This window comes from Punica granatum, chromosome 6, assembly GCF_007655135.1.
Source record: "Punica granatum isolate Tunisia-2019 chromosome 6, ASM765513v2, whole genome shotgun sequence".
Taxonomy (NCBI): Eukaryota; Viridiplantae; Streptophyta; class Magnoliopsida; order Myrtales; family Lythraceae; genus Punica; species Punica granatum.
The window spans coordinates 27,290,217-27,312,459 of NC_045132.1; the positions used below are offsets into that span (position 1 = coordinate 27,290,217).

The 22,243-nt window shown below is 38.0% G+C and overlaps 4 protein-coding genes across 7 annotated transcripts; 1 reads left to right on the forward strand and 3 right to left on the reverse strand.

The window, feature by feature from the left end:
- Positions 1–219: 219 nt before the first annotated feature.
- On the reverse strand, positions 220–4,278 carry LOC116211994 (nudix hydrolase 9). 4 transcript variants are annotated; one of them, XM_031546561.1, is made up of 10 exons: positions 3,990–4,278; positions 3,821–3,895; positions 3,624–3,680; positions 2,964–3,049; positions 2,413–2,489; positions 2,257–2,295; positions 1,924–2,072; positions 1,553–1,696; positions 1,206–1,364; positions 220–972 (listed from the first exon to the last, which is right to left on the reverse strand). In XM_031546561.1, exons 1-10 carry the CDS (start codon positions 4,146–4,148, stop codon positions 877–879), a joined length of 1,041 nt encoding a protein of 346 aa, XP_031402421.1. In that variant the 5' UTR covers positions 4,149–4,278; the 3' UTR covers positions 220–876. The 4 variants fall into 4 exon arrangements, with proteins under 4 accessions (XP_031402421.1, XP_031402422.1, XP_031402423.1 ...); XM_031546562.1 differs by having other exon boundaries at positions 284–972; positions 2,413–2,471; positions 3,990–4,276; XM_031546563.1 differs by lacking the exon at positions 2,257–2,295 and having other exon boundaries at positions 284–972; positions 3,990–4,274.
- A 2,357-nt stretch (positions 4,279–6,635) lies between these two features.
- LOC116212320 lies at positions 6,636–7,791 on the forward strand. Its single transcript, XM_031546871.1, has 2 exons — positions 6,636–6,644; positions 7,282–7,791. Exons 1-2 carry the CDS (start codon positions 6,636–6,638, stop codon positions 7,789–7,791), a joined length of 519 nt encoding a protein of 172 aa, XP_031402731.1.
- Positions 7,792–10,537: 2,746 nt separating this feature from the next.
- Positions 10,538–12,386, reverse strand: LOC116210093 (3-ketoacyl-CoA synthase 12-like). The gene has a single exon (XM_031543904.1). The coding sequence runs from the start codon at positions 12,163–12,165 to the stop codon at positions 10,810–10,812; it is 1,356 nt and encodes a 451-aa protein (XP_031399764.1). The 5' UTR covers positions 12,166–12,386; the 3' UTR covers positions 10,538–10,809.
- A 6,704-nt stretch (positions 12,387–19,090) lies between these two features.
- LOC116212321 (exocyst complex component EXO70H1-like) lies at positions 19,091–21,193 on the reverse strand. The gene is made up of 3 exons (XM_031546872.1): positions 20,586–21,193; positions 19,957–20,527; positions 19,091–19,908 (listed from the first exon to the last, which is right to left on the reverse strand). The coding sequence occupies exons 1-3, from the start codon at positions 21,002–21,004 to the stop codon at positions 19,405–19,407; spliced, it is 1,494 nt and encodes a 497-aa protein (XP_031402732.1). The 5' UTR covers positions 21,005–21,193; the 3' UTR covers positions 19,091–19,404.
- Positions 21,194–22,243: the final 1,050 nt, after the last annotated feature.

Sequence of the window (22,243 nt, forward strand, 5' to 3'; positions counted from 1 at the left end):
AAAACACAAACTTCCATGTTAGTTTCATGGTTTTCATCTTTGTAATTTTTTTTGTTGATTTGATTATGTTGCGCTGCCAGCAACAGCAAAAATATTACAAAATTTGTATAGTAAATTAAAAAAAAATCAATATCGGCCAAAATTTTTAAAACATGAAAAATAGAAATAGAAAAAGAAATCCAAACCCTCGGCATGCCGATGGTGGACAGTCGTTGGGGGTGTTCTAAAGTTGTTGGGATTTGTATATATCAAACTAAAGCAGAGTTTAAAAGGGGAATTCTCCTTTTTACAAATAATACATATTCCTCTTTAACGTAATTTACCAAATAAAAATGAAGGGCAAACGGGCCTAAAAAATCCAGCAAACAAAGCTCAGCCCCACCAAACTTTGTACCTTCCGCCAGTGGCTGGACAAGGATTATCGGCCGCAAGTGCGCACTACAAATGCAGACCCCACACCCTGTTGGCCAATACATAATTGTCATTTCCCTAACCCCGTCATGTGTATACATACTGCAACTCCTTGGTCGGATTCGGCAAAATTTACCAACCTGCCTTTCCGTTGGAAAGCCAATATATAGGAGATCCATGCACTGACATGTGCATATAAGCTTTCTTCAAAATTTATGAACTGACCATAACTGTTGCTTCATATGGATTTGATCGATAATGCGCGTGGAAGTAATACACTCTTTACAAAGGAAAGGCCCAATACCCAATTGTGTAATCTAATTAGTCTAGTTCAATGATTAATTGCAGAATTCATATGAATAATATACCGTCTCGAAAATTAGAAGCAACCTGCCGTTCACCTCTGCTCTTCATGAGATCCTCATACACTGCTTGAAATGAGTTGACTTCGGCGGTTAATGCTTGTTAAGTCTCCTTACGAGCCTCTAACATCAATTTGTACAGTGCAAATCCCCCAAGATGGCACCCGGGCATTTTGGTGGCCAACTTCTCTAGTTCAATCTGATAGTAGGACCATAATTTAAAAAGAGAAAAAATGATATCACAGTCAGCAGTGTTCGAGTAAATTATATTTCAGGCAGGACAAGAATTATCACCAAAATATTACGTGCCAATCAGCGCTGAAGATCCAGAAAATGTTCTTAAGAGCTATTAATGAGCCAAACGTCTATAGCATGTCTGAAAAAATCGGTCAGCATCATTGGGAACTAAATAATACGAGAACGTGAACTGACCAGTGTCACTGCATGAAGTTGAGTGGACTCAAAGCCATCCTGTGCAGTAGAATAGCATTGCTGAATTTCTTCTGCTGAGAGACAACATGACATGAAGAAAAAAGCAGCTGGTCTAACATTCAACTCCCTCCGTGATATACCGATAAAGAGAGGGTTGCTCTGCAGGAACGCCAAAATAACCAACATCAAGGCTTTTATCATGCACATATATCAAGTGAAACAGGGTTAGATGACCATGAATGATTATGAAACAAAAATAAGGAGATCCACTGTCAGGGTGAATGTAGACAATTACTAGGGATTCAGGAAAAAAGTAGGATATCCAACTATAACAATAAAGTGCTCACAAGAGCTGATGCAGGCACTCCAATTTCTTCCACTACTTCACGAATAATGCTCTCAAACATTTCCTCGGAAACTTTCCTATTAATGAGTTCAGATTCTGTCAAGCTCTTCCCATTCTGATGTGATGTTATTCCAGCTTCTTCAGGCTGTGAACCATGTGAAGACTTTATTAGCATTGACAAACCTATAAAACTAAATTATGGCTCAAAATCGAAGGAAATTGCTCAATATTGGAACAACGGTAAAGTTACAAATGTCGACAGAATAAACAAATTTCTAAGTAGCACTGACCAATACAGTGTCGGAGCAGCAAAGACATATTCTACAACTTAACTCAAAAAAGAACATGGAAGGGATCACGTTCGAGTAGTACCTCTGGATGACCTCCAGGAAATACAAAGTGCCCAGGAAATTCACCAACATTATTGCTTCTTCTCAGGATGACTATTCTCTTGTCTGATGTCTCCACAACTGCACCATTCCCCAAAGGGCTCGATGTGTGCTGACAACGAACAGGGTCATCTGCATGAAATTAAATCCAAGTTGCTCAAATAATATGCAGAAGAACATTGGTGGAAGCATTAAAAGTTTTTTTTTTTTTTTGAGATGAGTGTTGAAGTAATCTAAAATAATATTGGCTATATCATGCAACATACTGATGTTATAAGAAACTTATATAGAAACTACTACATTTTTTTCACTTAACATTGTAGTAATAGATTAGTCAGCGAAACAGCTTCTCCTTCTTGAATTTGGAAAGGATGGACATGTAGGGGAAGCAAAGAATAGATTAGCAGTCACAACATAGATATACAGAATTTACAAATTCCTTAGTGCAACAAAAATTGAACATAGTATGCACCTTCTGATGGAACCAGGAACCTTTCCCACAAAGGATTTAAGTTCGTCCCCACAAACGTCCTAGACAGGCAGTAAGTTCTTTTCTCAGAACAGGAAAAAAGGATAATTAGGTGATTAAACATAATTATGCTTGCTGAGTTTGCCCTATACATCTGTTCTGTAGAAGCATTTCTTGGTATTCCCCTTGGAATTCACACAAAGCTATAGACTTTTTCATAGATTTTTCTAAGGCCAACTTCTCAGTTTTCAATAACTTCCCTTCAGTTTGAGTCCATCATCATTAATCTTGCATACATAAACTAAAACAATTTTAAATTATAAGAGAAGCAATGTGAGCGAAGTGATGTACTTGATTATCATCTCAGGCACCTAGGAAAATGAAAAAAGAGAACCTATGAAATTAATTTACATGCCAAATAGATGTTGGCTGAGGAATGACTAATCAGAGGCATAAAATTCTTTTAAAACTGTAAAGGGATAGAACTGTAGCCGATAATGTAAAAAGGTTGTGTTAATGAGAATAAGCACACAAAGCCAAAGAGAGAGATATACCTATAATCTGTCAAACCAAGATGGAGGGCCACAAGAGAGATATTAGTGGAGCCATTTCTTTCATTGGGCAAACTGCATCCTGCATACTGTGAATTTACCACTTAATCTTCAGGGCAAACAAGTTCCTATTAAACCAGGGTACATTCTATAAATAGGATGAACCCAAAGTCAAAGTATTTCAAGTTCCACACAATCTCAAATGAATTGCCTCTGTTAAAATGGGACTATAGCAATCAACTATCGCTCTTTTGATGCTCCCCAGTCCCCAGATCCTTCGATGATGAGACTACAAGGAAGCCGGCAAAGCTGTTATGATGGCCTCCAATTCCTTGATTGAGTGAATTCTTCCATCTTACTTGCAGAATCATCGAGGTCCACATACAATTGGCACAAAACACCCTTCATTTAATTAAATCAATGCCTGGTTTTCTTAATACAGCTTATCTCTACGATTCATATTGCACTTACCACAAGCTTAAGCCGTTTGAACCTAAATAATCATATGGCAGTGATCAGAGCACTCTTCTTTGGTTAAGCAAGGGACTCCAATCTTTTATACTCCTCATCTCGTATATTAACATCATACGGTGCAAATAACAGCAAAATCTAGAGACATACAGCCAAGATAAAAAGATCAGCCAGAAAGGAGATAAAACATACCCTGAACTTCTTCCCATTAAACAGAGATGCATTCTTCTGAATTCTCGCATCCCATATCTGCAGAAATGGGAAAATAGCGGCCATGAAAGATGCTTTACTTTTCACATCAATTTATAGTTCGTTCATGCAATATTTAGAAGAAAGCATAGCTAGTGGAGAGTCTAACAGGATGCATTTCGAAAGCAGATCGAATTCACCTCAGAAATTGAGTTCTCCGAGTCAGTGTCTGGATGGGGAATCCTATCGTAGGATTCGTCGAAATCCACCGAAACCTTCACAGAATTATGCAAAGGACATGAACAATCTGGAGGACGCCCAAGTGAACACGGAGCACAAAAATGTAAAGCAAAGGGACATGGGAGGAACCTGGGAAGGAGAAAGCCCGAGCGGGCATGAAAGCAGAAGCTTGTAAGGAAGGGCGGTGTCGGCGATGGCCGTCTCCGCCTGGCTTGGAACCGTGGCCGCCATTTGCTCGACGTAACTCGTCACAGAGCTCGATTTCGGGTCAGGAAGATCATGGACCATTTGGACACCACCATCTGATCTGAGGTACTATTCTTTTATTTATTATCGATTTATTTAAATCCATCTCTTTCTTTCTACCAAAGAATCCCATCATAACATTTTCCATGTTTTGTCGAGTCTATTCAATCCCTATTACTAGTCAGGAAGATCACAATAAGTCATTTACATGTCAACTCAATGTTTGTTCTTTCTTGGCCAAATTTAATGTTAATACCTTTATATTGAGAAATTCGCGAAAAAAAAAATTAAGAATTCTCGCATCGTTTTTTTTTTTTAGGTTTTACCGGGCCTATTCAATCCCCATCACTAGTCAGGAAGATCACAATAAGTCATTATGTTGACATAATGACTCCATTTATATTTTTCTGTTTATTAGTAAACTCAATGTTATTAGTTATTATGAAATGATAAAGTTTAATCCATCTTTTACTGACAAAAAGTCATATCATAACATTGTCCGAGTTATAGCGAGTAAATGCTATTACTAGTCTGAAAGATCACAGAAGCCATTCGATTGACATGTCGACTGCAAGTCATTAGCTATCATAAAAAAGAAATAAAATAGTAATATTATTGCTCCAAAGGCAAAAATATATATATGTGTGTGTGCGCGTGTGTGTATAAAGAGAGAAATAGACGCGAACGTAAGTCGCTTGTGTTAGGCGCGTAAAATGAAAATGTTGAGATTGGGCCAGGCTAAGGACGAGAAGAGGCCCAATTTTAGGCTCACTGAGCTAACCCAATATTTGAGCCTAAAATATTCCCGGCCAGTGAGCACAAACTCGGCCCAGCAAAACAGAGCTTTTCTATTCGTTTGTTCGTTCGTTCATTTTAGGTCCATGGATCCTCCTTTGAAAGGGAAAATATATCTATATATATATAAAATAAACTAGCCTCGGGCTCATACTCCGCGCATTGTGCGGGTGTTTATAATTTTTGTTTTTATTTGACCTATAATTATAATTTCTTTTGAAAAAAAATTGTCATTAATAAACACACATTGTTAATCACTTTACACTTCTTGTCACCAAATAAACAATAATAATGCGTGGATAATTTATTCAATCATGTAAAATGTGTATATCTAAACATATAAACAATAATATCATATATAACAAATGGTTACCTGGTAGACTTAATTTTTTGATAAAAAATCAAACGCCGAAAGTGAAAATCTAACACAAAAGGTGACAATCTAACACAAATACATCTCATTGCGATTTATCAACTTGAAATTGATGAATTCATGTTTTTATATGTTTATTTTTTATCATTATAGATGATATATTATATGTATCTCTCCTAATTAAAGAAGTGATGGTCGACCACGAGTTGAGAGTTAGTCCGATATACTCGAACGTGGAAGATCCTCTCATGGCACGAATGGGAAAATTTCATGAGTATATGTAGGCCGAATTAATATATATAGATGGTGGTCTAGCTAGCTCGTTTAAGTCTTTAGCTGTCGTTTGTTAATTGGTGCCAACTTATCTCGTACCCTTCAACATTATTGTAGCTTGAAAGCATTTATTGCAATAAGAAGAAAAAGTATACAAAAAGAATTTGTGGATATATATATATATATATATAGGATAGAGCTAATTGTATTGGATGGTATCCTCAAAGGCTCAAGCTCATCCATTGGCGGGGATCTAGAATTAAATTGAAGGAGTGTAATAAATCAAATGGACCCCTAATCAAATATGATTTCAATGGCTGTTGCTGCCATACATAGAGGTGTTCATTGTCGGCTGAACAATGGAAGCTATATTGATTACTTTCAGCTGTTCGGGCGGGGGCAGAAGCATCACATGCGTGCATTGTCCTCCAGCCTGTAGAATTGACTACTTTTAGCAAGAACCGATAATCTTTGGCAGATTTGAATCGTATGAGTACTCTGGCGCGATCGAGCTGTAGACATCTCAGGTTCTCTGCTTTCTTGATTCTCCAAGAGACTGAATTACGAATATATATATATATATATATATATATATATATATGTTGAACTATAATAAAATCGATCCCTTGTATCGCAGAAAATTAAATGAATAATTATTATATTGAAGCAATCTACCCAAATATATAATACATCACGACTTACTAAACTAGCTAGCTTTATTGATAAGAAAAGTGCAATATAATTTGAGTTGATTTAAGTAGTTCGACACTTATTCCCTTTAAAAGTTATCAGGTTCTATTATTGTAATGGAGAAATCCAAGCTAGAGAATTTTACCCATTACTTAATGGATTGATCCGATTCGATCCTGAATTTAGTTGGAATCTATTTGACGTATGAATTATAGTTGGTGCATACAAAAATAAAAAATAAAAAGGAAAAAAGAAATAGTACTGCCACGTAGATCCACATGGAATTATATCACAGCTTTATAGTTGGATGGTGAAGATCGATTATGTATCTAATTTCCGCCGATTCTCAAGAGATGTCCTGATCAAAATGGCTTACATATTTTTGAGCCGCGAAAGAAATGGCGAGAGTTTGAAGTACTTATGTTGCGGATGCAAAAGCAATTCATTGTTCAAAATAAGTGCAGAATTGAAGGTGGACTGGGCCACAAAGCAAGTCGCCCAACTTGGCCGAGTGACAAGCACTCTCACTGACAGAGAGGCGATGAGCAATAAAACGGACGCAATTACGTATAATACAAAAGTAGTTTGGATGAGGGGGAGTGTACATTACATTGTCCACTTCGGCGGCTTCAGCTCTCCTATACATAAATTTATGTAAAAAAGAATGTATATATAATTGGTTAGCCCGAACAGATTAAATTTTGGCGGGCTGATCAAACTCCGCAGCCCAGTGCCCCCTCACAATCGAGATATAGAGATGTGAGATTATTGCATTATCGAACTTCTGGTTCTTATCTCAGCAAATAAATAAATAAATAAAGAACCGGCTCTTAACTTCTTTTTACCTGGATTGCTGCTTTCAGTTGATGGTGCTGCTCCGTATACTAATAACTAATTAATAATGCATGAATTTACACCAATCCTCCATATATATATATATATATACGCTCATGTAAAACATGAAAGATGTGTATTTACAGACTAAACATACATGCATCAAGTTTAACATAAAGGATAGAAGCTTCTGGTCTCTTTCTGTTCCAGGTTTTAGTTCATATGCTTGGAGAAAAATTGAAGATAATAAATCTAGCTTATTCTTATCTGAGGCATGTCATTGGTGATGGAGCAAGCACTTTCTTTTGGTTCGATAATTGGCATCAGTTCAGCCCTCTCATTAAAGGCTTAAGCTATGGTCAGCTGATCCGCACTGGTATTACAATGAATGCTGAAGTTGGTGAAGTCACTGCTACTAGTTACTTAGGCAGGGGGAGATGTAGACTTCTAGGTATGCAGCATATTCAGGAAGCGATTTTTACTATCAATATTTGTCCTGATAGAGATGATATGATCCTATGGATAGCAGATAAGAAGAATATGTTCACAGTCTCTAGTGCTTGGGACACAATCAGAGAGAAGGGCCCAGAGGTTAATTGGCACAGGCTGGTGTGGTTTTATCCAAGCATACCAAGGTACAGCTTCATTTCATGGCTGGCTATTCATAACAGGTTGCAGACTCTAGATAGACAGACTCTCTTCATGGAAGATTGGAATTGATGAAACTTGTGTTCTTCGTATTTCTGCTGAAGAGAATCGCGACCATTTATTTTTTGGTTGTGCGTTCTCTAAGCAAATAAAATAAGCATTTATTTTTACAAGATGACCAAACTTTTGGGAACATTCAACTTGTATCCGTATATAGGTTATAGGTCATCAATAATGGTGTGTGATCATCATTGAACTCTAAAAATGTACTATCGATATTCTTTGCCCTTTCCTTTCTGTTGTTGCACATATACGCACTCGTGAACTGTGCTGTGCTCGAAGAAAAGGAAAGAAAGGGATATAAATGCTATACACCCGGAGATAGGCAGCCTAGCTAGCCTTTGACCCATTCTCTGCCTCATCAGCAGCAGCTGGTAGTTGCATTTACAGCGTTGCATTTGTAAGGGTTAAAGAGCTCCATGTTACAGGGCTGTGCCGGTCCTATATATCCACACCATATCTGTGTTGCCGCCATGCATGCATGTAAATACAATGGATCCGCAAGCTTGCAAATAATTAATTAGCTGTCTTGCTCGATCCAAATCAGTTAACACTACGGTACGCATTGCATATCATTTATAAGTATAACCAGAAATTCAGACTTCCACATATGCAGATATACTCTAAGCTGGCCATTAATATTACTCGTCTGAACTGAGCATTACATGCTATGCACCAATTTAATGGTAATTTGTTGGATTACAAGGATCCCACGCATGAGGTGATTCTGAGTGTTTTTGCCTATATATGTATATATATGATGCCCCATACATATAGCAGTATCTAATTCTGGTTGTTACCCAAATCTCATTGCCTAACACAATTCGGGAAAGAAACTATAACAGCAAAAGATTAAAGGGACTTTCATTCATCGATAGGGAAAAAAAATGGACTTTTCCTGAATGTAAATTTTGTGGACAGGATCTAGAAACAAGGGATCACTTATTTTTTACTTGTCCCGTTACGAAGGTTCTGTGGAAGAGTTTATTGAGTAAAAATGGGTGTTAGGAGGGATGTACGTAGCTGGTTTATATATATTGAGCTTGCCTGGGTTAGTCTTTTCAAAGGAAAGAGATCTGACTCTGTCGTGCTTCGTTTTTTATGGACATGCTATGTTTATCAAGTGCGGAAGGAGAGGAATATATAGTCGTGTTTTTTAGAAGAAGGCCACAGCAGTTTCAACTTATTTACAACTGATTTTGCAGCTTGTGAAGTTACGAGTCTGGTACATTCCAAATGTGGAAGCAAAACTAGTAAACTCGCTTGCTGCTAGGAGTTTTGATTTTTTTTCCCCAATACTTACTCCAATTGTTTAATTAGTTAACTGGTTTGTACCTGGATAAGTGTATTTTGTATATGTTTTTTGTTCGCTAATGAATGGATCTCAATACTTATTAAAAAAGAAAAGATTTTCAATCAGCAACCGAAAATAAAAGGACTTAATTCATCTGTTTATTCAAAGTCCAAAGAGAGTACTAAAAATGTGTATCTTTCGCAGAAAAAGATAATTTATTTTAACAATAAAAAAAGGAGAATTTTTCATTTATTGATCCCATGAACTTTTCTTATAGTTAAAAAAAAAAACCAGAGGGAATCCTTTCATTTATTAGATTTATAATTTTCATCCGTCTCTATATTGACTTCTCAAAGTAGATTATAGAAAACATATTTATCAATTTCAAATAAAAAATTCTTATCGGAGATAAAAATAAATTATGCATGCAAATATGTGTATTTCAACTACTTTACAAAATGGGTTCGTTCAAGCGGTTCGACACTTGTTCCCATTAAATAAGATTTCGAGTTCGAGTCTTGTAAATAGAGAAAATTCACGCTGTGAGGACTTTACCCCTTAGTGGACTGACCCGATTCAACTTGATTAGTCGGGGCCTAATTGGACTTTTAGATATCAAAGTAAAAAAATAAGAAAAAGATTCCTTTTATCTGTTTGCTCATTTTCCATATTCTTCATCTTTAGATTAATGAGGACCACCACTAAATTGAGGTCGCTAAACCCAACCATTTTCAACGTTAAAACCACATTTGCCTCCCTATCTCTTTCATTACTTAATAATCGTTTTTTTTCGATTATAAAAAAGACCTAATGAATATAATAAAAATTTTAATAACTAATAAAACGGCATTGATAATTCAAAATTAGTATCAAACCCGGGACCTCTTACTTACCAAGCGCTACTGCACAATGCCCTCTTTGATTACTTAATAATTGTCTTATTCTTTAACTAAAGCAATTTGTCCACAACTTGACTAAAATTCAGAAAAATATGAAATCTTTTGATGATATATGTCATGTTTTTTTCTTCGGCGAACAATATATGTGATGTTTTAGTTATAATATACGTGTACGTACCTCTTTATATCTTAATCATAGGCTGATTAAAAATGTAAAAATATTATTTGAAATCGGGTACGGATAGTTTATTCTCCAATATAATGTTCTATTCTATCTAATAAATCGGGCAATAATGAATTTTTTTTCGTTTACATGCAACGAAAAATTTATTATATCAACTTAACAATATAGATTAAGTTGACAAAATAACGTTATCGATAAAGATCTCATAAAATACGAGAATATAAAATTTGTTAGTACAAGAAAAGAAGAATAGATATTTGAAGCACAACCCAGCGTTGGGAGACATTCTTTTTTATAAATGTAGGCATTTCTATAATTAAGCATTATATATATATATATGCACGTAGAGAACAATTAAGTATACCTTATTAGCTCGTGAACTTCCATAAATAGACGCAATAATTAATATATCTTTGGGGAAAAGAACTTATAGCGATACAGCTGAAATTGCATCAGTAACATTAGCCAAATCTAGTGACAATATGATGGATAAATTCCCTGAATATAAGAACAATGCCACATTGAAATTAAGGGAACTTGTATATCCTTCTGTGTGACTATGACGGGTCACTGCTGAACCTGAGATCGTCATATATCATTGGATCCGAGAAGACATATTTGATATATTATGATCGCTGAATACGAAGCTCGGATCATTGCAGGTTGATCCAACCATACTTCTCCATGAAAGGATTGACTAGGGTTTTAGGCGGGTAGCCGTCGATGCAATCTTCCCACACATTCCCACTTCCCAAGTCCCTTACCACCTCCCACAGGCAACTGTTGCACTTAAACCCTGCCCCAAAGCTTATCATCAGCACCTTGTCACCTTTCTTTAACCTCCTCTTTGCTTCCATGTAAGCAAGCACGTACCAAAGGCTGCTCGCCGACGTGTTCCCAAAACGGTGGAGCGTCATCCTTGCAGGCTCCAGGTCATACTCGTTCAGCTTGAGATTCAGTCCGATCCCATCGATCACAGCTTTCCCACCAGTGTGGATGCAGAAGTGGTCGACCCCCGTCTGGAAGTTGATCATGGGCTTCGGAGCTTCCACCTTCGCGGAGCCGCTTCTCATCTTTCGGATCATTGATAGGATCCCATAGCGGAGCAGCTCCGACACGGGCAATATCATCGGTGCTATTTCCCTGAGATTGTCAATGAAAGCTTGAGTGGCAGCCTTTGGGAGGATCTTGCCCAAGTAGAACCCGGGCCGTCCCTGGTCATCCTCCATCTGTATGCAGCATCCATACGATTCATCCCTTGCGCCATGGTGGGTCCTCACGAGGCACTTCAACTTGAACAAGGCACGGTCCTTCAAGGTCCTCTTGTTGGTCAGGAGCATGGCGCATCCACCCGTCCGGAAAAGGCAGTTTGCAAGGATCATCGACTTGTCATTGCCGGAATACCAGTTCGGACTTAAAGACTCGGAGGTCACAACGAGTGCATGCACATTTTTGTAGGATTTAAAAATGTTCCGCGCTACATCAACCGAAATAAGACTTGCACTACACCCCATTCCACTAAGATTGAACACCTTGATGTCGTCTCTTAATTTATAGTGATTAATAATCCTAGAAGAGAGTGAAGGGACCGAGGCGAGCATGGACACGTTGACCACGAGCACATCAATCTCCGAAGGCGAAACACAGGAGCGATCTAGGAGCTTCCCAATGCTATCGTAGAAGAATTCCTCCATCTCTAAGATCCCGTCCTCGAGAGCCGGGCTGTCCTCCCTTTCCTCGAAGATGACCCTTGGGCCGTAAGTCTGCTCCCCAATGCCTGAGCTCACGATAGCTTTCAAGAGGAACTTGTACTCCAGGAGCCCAAGATTCGTGTTCCTAAACACGATCTCCCCCGACTGCTTGGTGTTGAGCATTCGGTCATCGCTTGGCTTGTAGCACTGGTAGTCTAGGATATAGCACTCCCCGTCTCTCCGATCATCAAATATCTTCCACACCAAGAAAACGAGGTAGAATATAGCGAGAGAGTAAAATATCATGAGAAGATCCATGAATATATTGGGGGGCAAAAGAAAAGAAGATGAGAGCAGTTGTATAACTTTTGAAATGGGAAATGACAGGCGTATGGGAAGAGAGATGAGCCAACTTGGCAAGATATATAATCTACAAGCAAGCTAGTACTGTGTATAGTCGCTGAGGGTACCAGCCAACTGATTCGCTTTTTGGGATCCTACAGAAAACCGGGCATCAACAAGCCGGGACCCCTCGCGCCAATAATCTTTTCGAATTTTGTCGAGAAAGATTACCGTGCAACTCTCTCAGCAATTGATCTCTCTACTCAAGCTTACAGACAGATCAAAAACACATTTATACTGTATTTGGTTTCAAAGTCGAATTTTAAAATCAGATTTTAATTTTGAAAAAGAGTGGAATAAATGGAGACTACCCTTTGACTTTATATGAATTATTTTGTTTTGTTGTGAAAAAAGAGTGGTATAAATGGGATCTACCCTTTGATTTTGTATAAGTTATTTTGTTTTATTATGGGTAGAATTAAGTTAAAGTAGGATTTTAAAATTCTACTATAAAACCAAACAAGCCATTAGTGACTGTGAGAGCAAGCAATCAAAGAATCTATATACACAGATTTTGTCTTCGACGAAAAAAAACAGACTTTGCTTAAGGGAAACAAATGCCAAGCCGTAGTGTACAACAAGAATGGCACCCCTAGGCACTGACCAAAAGGCAAGTCTTCCTCGAATAATTGACCAGAATAAGATAATCTTAGCTTGTCTTCCACGAAAAATAGCGGACTTTGCTTAGGATTCCGGTTCAAGTGGGTCGTTTAATGGGAGAGACTGGGGAAGGTGATCATTATAGTTTACAGGTAGCTGCTTACCGATAGCGCGCGCCCGCCCGCATTTAATTAAGAGGGAGGACAGGGTGGTTGATGAAATGAAATTTGATACAAGATATATAGATATATTTGAAGAATTATTATATTGCTGTTATATCAAATGCATGCCGTATATGACCACGTGCGTAAGAAGAAGGTCTTGTGCGCAACGGAAATACCACATAGGATTATGTCACAATACACATAGAAAATATTGTTTTTGTAATAATTAATTATTTTTGTCAACAATGAATTTATTTATTTATTTATATATTTATATATTAAAAATCAAAATAATAAATCCTTATTGACTTATGATATTGTTACTCTCCACTACATACAAGACTTTCTCATTCGTGAGGCTTAGCCAAATAGAGCAAGAAGGCTGAAATCCAGAGAAAATGAACACATCATGTATATGTCAAATTCCTTGCTATGCATAATCCCCTGATCAAATCAATAACGGGAATGACATCTGTTAGGAGGGGAATAACTTTTAAAATTAGATATTCTGAAATTGCGAAAGCAAATCTCTCATGATTTTTTTATAAAAAAAGTTAATAATGAGAATTCATTGTATTAGGTCTGTGAATTTTTTATGAAAAAAAAATTAATAGTGGAATATACTGGAAATTTTCTTTGGTTAAGTGTTAGAATTAAATAAGTTGAACATGAAACCCAACGAAAATGGAAAAGTATGGGTCTAAGAAGAGTTGGTTATAGAAGCAAAATATGTCTTCTAGCTACTTCCCCAATTGGATTTTTTTTTTTTTTACTTCCAGCTGCAATTGATTTATTGTCCGACAAGTCCACGAGAGAGAGGATGTTATACTCCATGCATTGACAACCTTGGATGCATAAGGAAAAAACTTAATTAACTATTTATCAGACTTTGAAATTGAAATATATATATATATATATATATTGGTGGACAGAAAAATATATATTTAGATACTATAAGTTTAATGCTCAATATGTACATATTATTTATATTTAGATTTTTCTTTCGGATACCATGGTGCACACCAAGAAATAACGGAATTTGCAGTATTATTTTATTTGATGTTGTTTCCAACTTGTGATTATGTAGTTCAAGGATCAAGATTTATGTACTCTAAAACCTTTTCTTGTGGCTAAAAGAGAGGGAAAAAAAAAGTAAGTAAATGACCTTTTCTTCCTATTATGATTAATGCTAAACAAGTTTTTTCGTGTGTACTTTGGTATTTGAAAATTCAATGAGTTCTAATTCAGATCGAGTCAAGTTGGCCTACTAAGGGGTAAAATATTTTCAATTGTAAATTTTTTTCATTTATAAGGTTTAAACTTGAGACATGATTGAAGAAAAATAGATATCGAGCTACCTAAACCAACCAACGTTAGTTAATACTATACAAGTTATCCATGATAGTAGGGCAAAGTAAAAATAATTTTATCTTTTTCTTGGTAGATAAAATCATTTTATTTTAACTATAAGGAAAAAAAAGTTAATTGTTCTTGAATTGTAAAAATATACTTCATATGCACATCTAAAAAAGAAGTAACAACAAAAAATTCGATGACTTAGAGGATTTTTTTTAGGACTTATAATTTTTAAATGTGAATTTTGGTATTTGAAATTTAATTGGGTCTCAACTAATCTAATCGAGCCCGGTTGATCCACTAAGGGATAAAACTCTCACAGTATAAATTTTTTTCATTCACAATACTCAAACTCGAGACTTACAACTGTAAAAGAAAAAAAGAAAATTCAGATGCAATTAAGAAACCTTTCATCTCCATTTATTAATTTGTTTTAAAATAAGCCGACAACCTGAAATTCGACCATCTCTCATTGGGTGTCGAAGATTTATTATTATTATTATATATATACATGTAAGACTTTTCTTTTCGGTGGACTACACAAATTAAAAACGCATAAAAATAATCGACATTGATTGGTTCAAGCGTTTCGACATTTATTTCTTTTAAGTAAAGTCTCGAGTTTGAGTCTCGTGAATGGAGAAAATCCAGACTCAAAGAGCTTTATCTCCTCAGTAAGTCGATCCGACTGGAACTAGATTAATTAAGATTCATTGAATTTTTAAATATCACGATACACATCGAAAAAAACACATAAAAATGTGACAAGCCATAGGGGTTTGAAGAAGTACGGTAGAAAGTGATGAAAATGACCAAACGTACAAAATTAATTAATGAACAAAGACTTGGTGCAATATTGCGTGAATATTAATGCTAGCCGCAATGAGTTTGGTGAGAAAGAATAAATAAGATGGATTTTGTCCGTGTTCTGATCGATCGCAAGCTTGCCAGCTCTCAATTAGTTTGTCCTGCGTATGTGCACGATCAATGTCTCAGAAAAAAAAGATACAAGATTATAACATATGCGCAGGTTCTTACGCTGCATTTAAATTCAAATCTCAAGTTGGCTAACTAACTCTCATGTTGTCTAACTCCGCTATACAGAGTCCCTTTAAACTTTATCCCCTTGGATAAAACTCTTAGATCCATCCCTGGAGCCTGGCCGAGAGACCATTGACCAGCTCGCCTATAGTATTGGATCATAACAACTTCTCTACGTCACAAAAGATCAGTGGCGGATGATGCAAGAAGAAGAGGAGGAGGAGGCTGTCTTCATCGTCAAACCACGTACCTCGGATATGTGTTACGATTAGAAATTAACCCCGCTGTACTAATATCGGCAAGTTGACCCTTGCAGGTCAGACATGGCATTCAATATATAATGACCCAAAATATGTTCATATGGGCCCTCAATTCAAAATATATATTGCCATTCGCAGCTCACATTATTCATTGCATCCTCGTGGTGTGTTTGTATTGTGGGCCTGCAGGATCTGTGTAACCAACTAGCTCTGACTCTTACGTAATTTAGGGTAAAAGACATAAACCTCCCTTGAGGTTTATGCCAAAACCACAAAACTCCATTTTTCAATCAAAATGTCCACTTTTCCCCATTTGACTTAGTTGACTAACGGAGCTGAAAAGGAGGGGATGGAATTTATTTTTTTTTAAGTAAAAGAAATGAATGTTAACTATAGTAATATTTGTTGAGTCAAAAAAAGCCATGGTAAGATTTCTCTACACATAGACTCGATTTCTCCTCTTCAAGATCGCCAACTGCATTCACACCATCGAGCAGAGCACATTCTGATTCTCACCAAAATAAAAAGGTAAAAGGTAAAGGAATTGAATGACTTCGGTTTGACAACAATTCATCATGCTTAGAAACCACAATGTAATAAACTAGTCTATTATCCCCCATTTTGTCTTGCAATAAACAAAACCGCATCTATTTCAGGTCTTGTTGTAATGTAGACTGAGAGATGAAGAAACTCAATTGGGGAGTACAAAAGTTTTCATATCTTGATGTCAAAGGTGACCTCTTTCACGAGAAATCGAGAGGGAACAAGAACAACTTGTTGTTGTAAAGTGGTCGGAGAGGAGAAGTTGCCGTCGTCGGTGAGTGGGGAAGAGGCTTGCTGTGTTGTCGGTGAGGAGAAATCAAGAGATTGCCGATGGAAGATAGGAGAAGATCAAGAAAAGATACAGAGAAATCTAGGTCTTGATCGAAGAAATGTGGAGAAATCTGGTCTTCATCGAGTTGTGAGACTGAACGCAGCTTGGAATGAAGAAGAGAAGACGGTGATTTTTTCCCAAAAAATCTTACCATGGTTTTTTTTTTTTACTCAACAAATATTACTATAGTTAAGTTCCATTTCTTTTAGTTAAAAAACAAAAAGAAGTTTCCGTCCCCTCCTTTTCAATTCCGTTAATCAACCAAATCAAATGGGGGAAGTGGGCATTTTGATTGAAAAATGGAGTCTTGTGGTTTTTGCATAAACCTCAAGGGAGGTTTATGTCTTTTACCCAAAACTTTATCATTTATATATTCACAAGATCTCACCATTCCAAAATCCCCGAAGGTTTGAATCATTGAAGCTAATAACCGACCCGGTTTGCTCAAAGATGATAATACCGAAAAATTGTCGTTAAATTGAGATAAGACATCGCATCCTTATCCAGACAATTAAAATTCGAGTTAGAAAACACCCCATCCCAAATAAAAACAAAGGAGATTATTATGGAATCTACATTGTATAGCATTATTTGTTAATATTTGTTTCCTCCTCTCGACACTCGTAATCCTACAGGGAAATATTGGAGCCTGTTATTATCTATAAGTTCGTTACCAGACCTTGAAGATCCACTACTAGAAGGGAAAATTGGGAGACTAACGAAATCTCAAGACTAACATGAGATGGATTTCGGCGACATTAATGTAATTTCTCCTAGCTGTATTGTTCTCGTCATTTCAGTAAACGGTGAGCAAACCAATGTACATATTGGACATCTAAATGGGGGGGGGGGGGGGGGGGGGGGGGGGGGGGGGGGGAGAGAGAGACACCAGGCATACTGCACCAGACAATTAACAAGATACAGTTATCATTATTGTCGATGTACAATAATGATAACTCATCTCGTGCCATCGCATGCTTCACGGGAATGTACCTGTATGTCTCATAATTCAGGAAATGATCGAAGTTGGAAATCCTGTCGATCAACCATGTGAAACTCGCACATGCAATCCATGCATGAAAATGCTGAGGTTGCTAGCCAGGACCACACGAATGTGGGGCCCAAATTTTCATGTTGGCCCACTTCTTCATGAGGGGAACTTAGTGAATAGATTGGGCTCATTGTAATGGGCCCAATACATGTTTGGGCCAATGTATGAGCAAGGCTCAGACCCGAAAAGCAAAAGAGTCTACTGCATTTTTCCCCGCGAGTTCTTCACTCTTTTTTGGTGAGTATACGAGAATGCTACTAATATGGATCCTCCAAGGGGATCCCGGAAAGGAGGTGCCAGTGGTTGTTCAGAGACCCCACGGGTCGGTGAATGGGTGATCTCATAATGAATCCAGGACTCACCTCGAGTGTCCCTAGACATGGATTATTACTTGCTGTAGATCTTTCTCCTCCCCTCATACAAACAAGTTGTTAGAATTCAACATCTTATTGTTTAGTTTGATGCTAAGTTACCTTTCGATTGGATTTTGGGAGATGATATGCCGAACGTCTATTTGATCCCTCGGGTTGACAATTGCAGGACACTATGCCACAGGTTTGATCAAGACATCCCGAAGCATGTATTCTGATAAGCTAACCATTGCATAGACATTTTGATCTAGGTGAGCAGTGATCAACAATGTTCTTGTTGCAAGTAGAGCAGAGGGCAAAAAACTGAAACAAAGAATACACTCAAGACTGAAAAGAAAACCTGCCTTTTTTTTTTTTTGCAAAAGTACGGGGCCAAGACCCAAATGCATTTAGTCTATACACTCCAATAGGGAGTGTCAACGCATAGTTGGCTAACTAATCCGTATATTTATTATCTTCCCTATAAACATGCTCAACCAAGACTGTCCAATTCCGATGAAGTAAAGCTCGAATGTCTCTAACGATGGCATCATTGGCGCCACCCTGCTCCCTATTCGAATGAAGGAGGGAATCGACAACCTCAGAATCAATTTCAAGAACTACCTTCCTGGCTTCCAAATCCCACACTAACTCGAGTTCCGTCTTACTTCCCAAAGTTCCGCAAAGATGGAAGTGGCAATCCCTATATCTTGCGCGAAGCCCCCTAACCAAATGCCATTCTGGTCACAGACTAGGCCACCTGCACCTGTCAAACCAGGATTGCCTTATATAAGGCTTTACGACAAACTACCCACTAAACCACCATTTCCTTAAAATAAGGAACAAACTAGAAAGTGATAATCGATCAAACGAAACTTGACTAACAACAAGATAAACTCTGACGCTGTAAAAACATAAAACATGCATTTCTGCAACAGTTCTTTATCTCTTCCAGACTCTCCTCCTCCTTGTTTAACTCATACTTTGTTTTGAGATGTTATTGGGATTGTATCCCCTCGTATGATTGTACTTGACTCAGGTGAACTGTTTGGAATGAATGCATCTTATTTATAAAAAAATAAAAATAAAAGAATATGCTGCTACATTGCATTTCATTCAAAAAAAAAAATCCATGAATTCCTCTTCCTATTCCTATTACAAAGGAATGATGTACTATAAATCTTACACGTGTCCCATGATTGACCACCCGACAAAACCATTTATGTCCATATAAAAAAGAAACCTGGCTTAACGGCAATTGATTGAACTACAGAACAGCTTCGACAAGTAATTGTCCATATTGTCAGGGGCAAATCTAACGACCGCCTCACCGAACTCCGCCCACCTTGGAAGCAGTTCTCGATAAACCGACCCGAGTCTTTCCCCCAGTGAGGCCCTAATATGGTCTCTGAGCTTTGGGTCGGGCACGACCCATGTGACCTGCTTCCTGTACGTCCCTTCAAAATCTGCACTGGAGCTCCGGAACAGATTGCCCGCTTCGTCCATTGAAATCGCAGCCATGGGCCGAGTAAGGCGGGCCAATGATCCGTTCGTAGTTGGCTGCATAGTGCTTCACTTTCAACTCGTGGTTCGTTATCCACTCCTCGCCCAAGAGATACCTAAGATTCGAATCCCTGACCTTGACAACGACGCATTGCAGGTTGTTAGCCAGGAAAAGGTAAGATAGAGCTACGTCACCTTTGAAGAGCTCCGCCTTTGTGTCGAGCTTGGACAGCAGGATCAGGATGAGCCAAGCGAGTCGAGTCGAGGCTGCTGAGTAGACCAGACCGCTGGTCCCCGTGCTGGCAGGGAGGGACCAATCAGGCAGGGGCGCTTTCACATTCAGAGGCCAGTCGACTACTATATCTTGGAGCACCTCGATGTAATCGGAGAGGAAGGAGAGGTAGTTCATGACAAACTTAGTCAGAGGGTAGACACCGCCGCCTGGGGCCTTGGTCTTGGACTACTCCTTCTGGATTAAAGACTCAAACCCCGTGAGCATTGATCGAACAGCCTTCCTGAGCTGGACCAAGGCGCTGTCATAGTGCGGTTGCACAACTGAGGTCGAATCAGAAGAGAAGGCCAACTCAAGCTCGGTCCAGAGATCGGTGATCGCTTCGTATGTGTCAAGCGTGCTATATATTTTCTCTGGAGGTGCTCTCTTGAGGTGCCTTCCCACATTCTCCTCGAATTGGAACACTCGGATCACGCTGCTCCTCGTAATTTCGGAGAAGCAGGACTTTCCTATCTTCGGGGAGCAGGAGAAGACTCGGCTGCTGAGAATTCTCTCCCTGCAGAAGATGGATCTCACCGCCACTTGCACTACGGTCAGCCAGCTCTTTAAGTTCTTTTCCAAGACCTCCCGGTCCATCTTCTTTTTCTTCTTCGAAGACTTCATCTCTGATAAACCCACACGATTCAATTCTTCTTCTATGATTGATTCCCCGACTGATTTATACAGTCGGATGCACTCTTTTCCGTATCCTGCTGCTATCACGCACTCTGCAATAGCCTTCAAATCTGCCACAGAACTCGCCAAGTCAGATCGCCCAGACACCGAGGTGACCGACTCCTGATCATCACTGAGACCAGAGAACTCGTCCTCAGATGACACTCCGCTTCTGGTCTGATCTGAAACACTATCTAGCTGAGAACTCGCCTGAAACTGACGGCTCGAGGTTGGAACTGTGGCCAAAATTTGACGAGAGTATCCTGTGGAACTCCTTCTCCAGCCTCGTAATGGCGGTAAGCATCAGATTGTGGGGCCGGAGTAGCAACTCCGAGTTGGTGTCCCGCTTGATCAAGCGCTGCATAACAGCCTGGAGGTCCTTCACTGACTGGAGGTACTGTCGGGCCTCGGAGGCATCATCGCAAAACATCGGGGTCTCCAACACGTCCCACTGAGCGAACAAAATGTGGGCGTTCTCGATGGTCTCCTCCATTAATGAGTCGAAGAAGCAAGGGCGGCGGAAAACAATCGGCGGTGTTGATGAAGTTCCTGAAGAGGTAGAGGGTGGGAATTTGCCGAAAATTGCCACCGTACTACATTTTCTCTTCATATTAAACACAAATTAAGACTTGTCTTGCAGGCTAATTATTACTATGTACGTCGTTTTAAATACAAAATTTGTTTGGACTTCGACCTAATTAAAAAAAGACGAGATTTGCAGATGGAGAGAGAGAGAGAGAGAGAGAGAGTGGGATGGGGGCTAGATTATGGCTTTTGTTCTTGCTAGCTAGGTTAGGGATATTGGTGTGGGAGAAGAGATGAGTGTTGGCCACCTAAATATAGTGGAAAGGATTAGGAAAGACGGTGGTCTTTGACTCAAAATTGGTGACAAAGTATCATAATGGCTGTCAGACTGTGTGATGCTATGCATGCGAACCAATACCATGCATGCATGCATTCATGCGGAGCGAGAGAGGAAAGGAGACGCGGGCGGCTAAAGCTTTTGCATGGAGTTACACTAACGTAGTGTGGGGCCTATATACGAAAATTACCGACATATGTGTGGGCGCACTGCACAACGTTGTATTGTTACTAACTCGTGTCTATACATTAAACTAAAGGAGAATTTCAAAGAGTATTCTCTTTTAGCCGCATGTCCTCAAATAGGAATTTCTACAATAATATTCTAATTCCAATCTCTTCTTTTTCAAAAAAAAAAAGAACTTTTCAAATGGTCAAATATATGATGGGATATATATATATATATTAACTTGTAGGCTTTCAAGAGGAATATGCCATTATTTTTGGCATATTTATTTTTGTATTTGTTTCTATATATCTATCGTATACTTAATGATAAAAGCACTTGAAATATATTTCAAGAGTTTTTAAAACTTTTTCCACTAAAAATGAATCTTTCAAAGAACATAATATTATTTTCATTTACATATATTTAAGGATCAGATAGTACTTACAAAAGAATAAATATTAAATTTTCTAATTTATATGTATAATTTTTTATTTTCAATTCTCTAAACTTCATAATCTTCTATAACAAACTTTTTTTTATAGAATTATTGCCTTTTACATTATCATATATATGTACTAAATTTGATGTATTACCATGCGTTAGTTGCATTTTCATATACACATTGATTACTTAAAAAATTGTTTTATATAACTGTGTGTATGAATTTAAAATGTATTTTATAGTTATAAGTTAGTGTAATTTTTGACAATTAACATTAATAAAAATAAATAAATTATAAAAATTATTTTTTTAAACCTTAGAATCGTGCATCGCACATGTGAAATAATATAATAAATGTAATAAATATGTATCATCCGG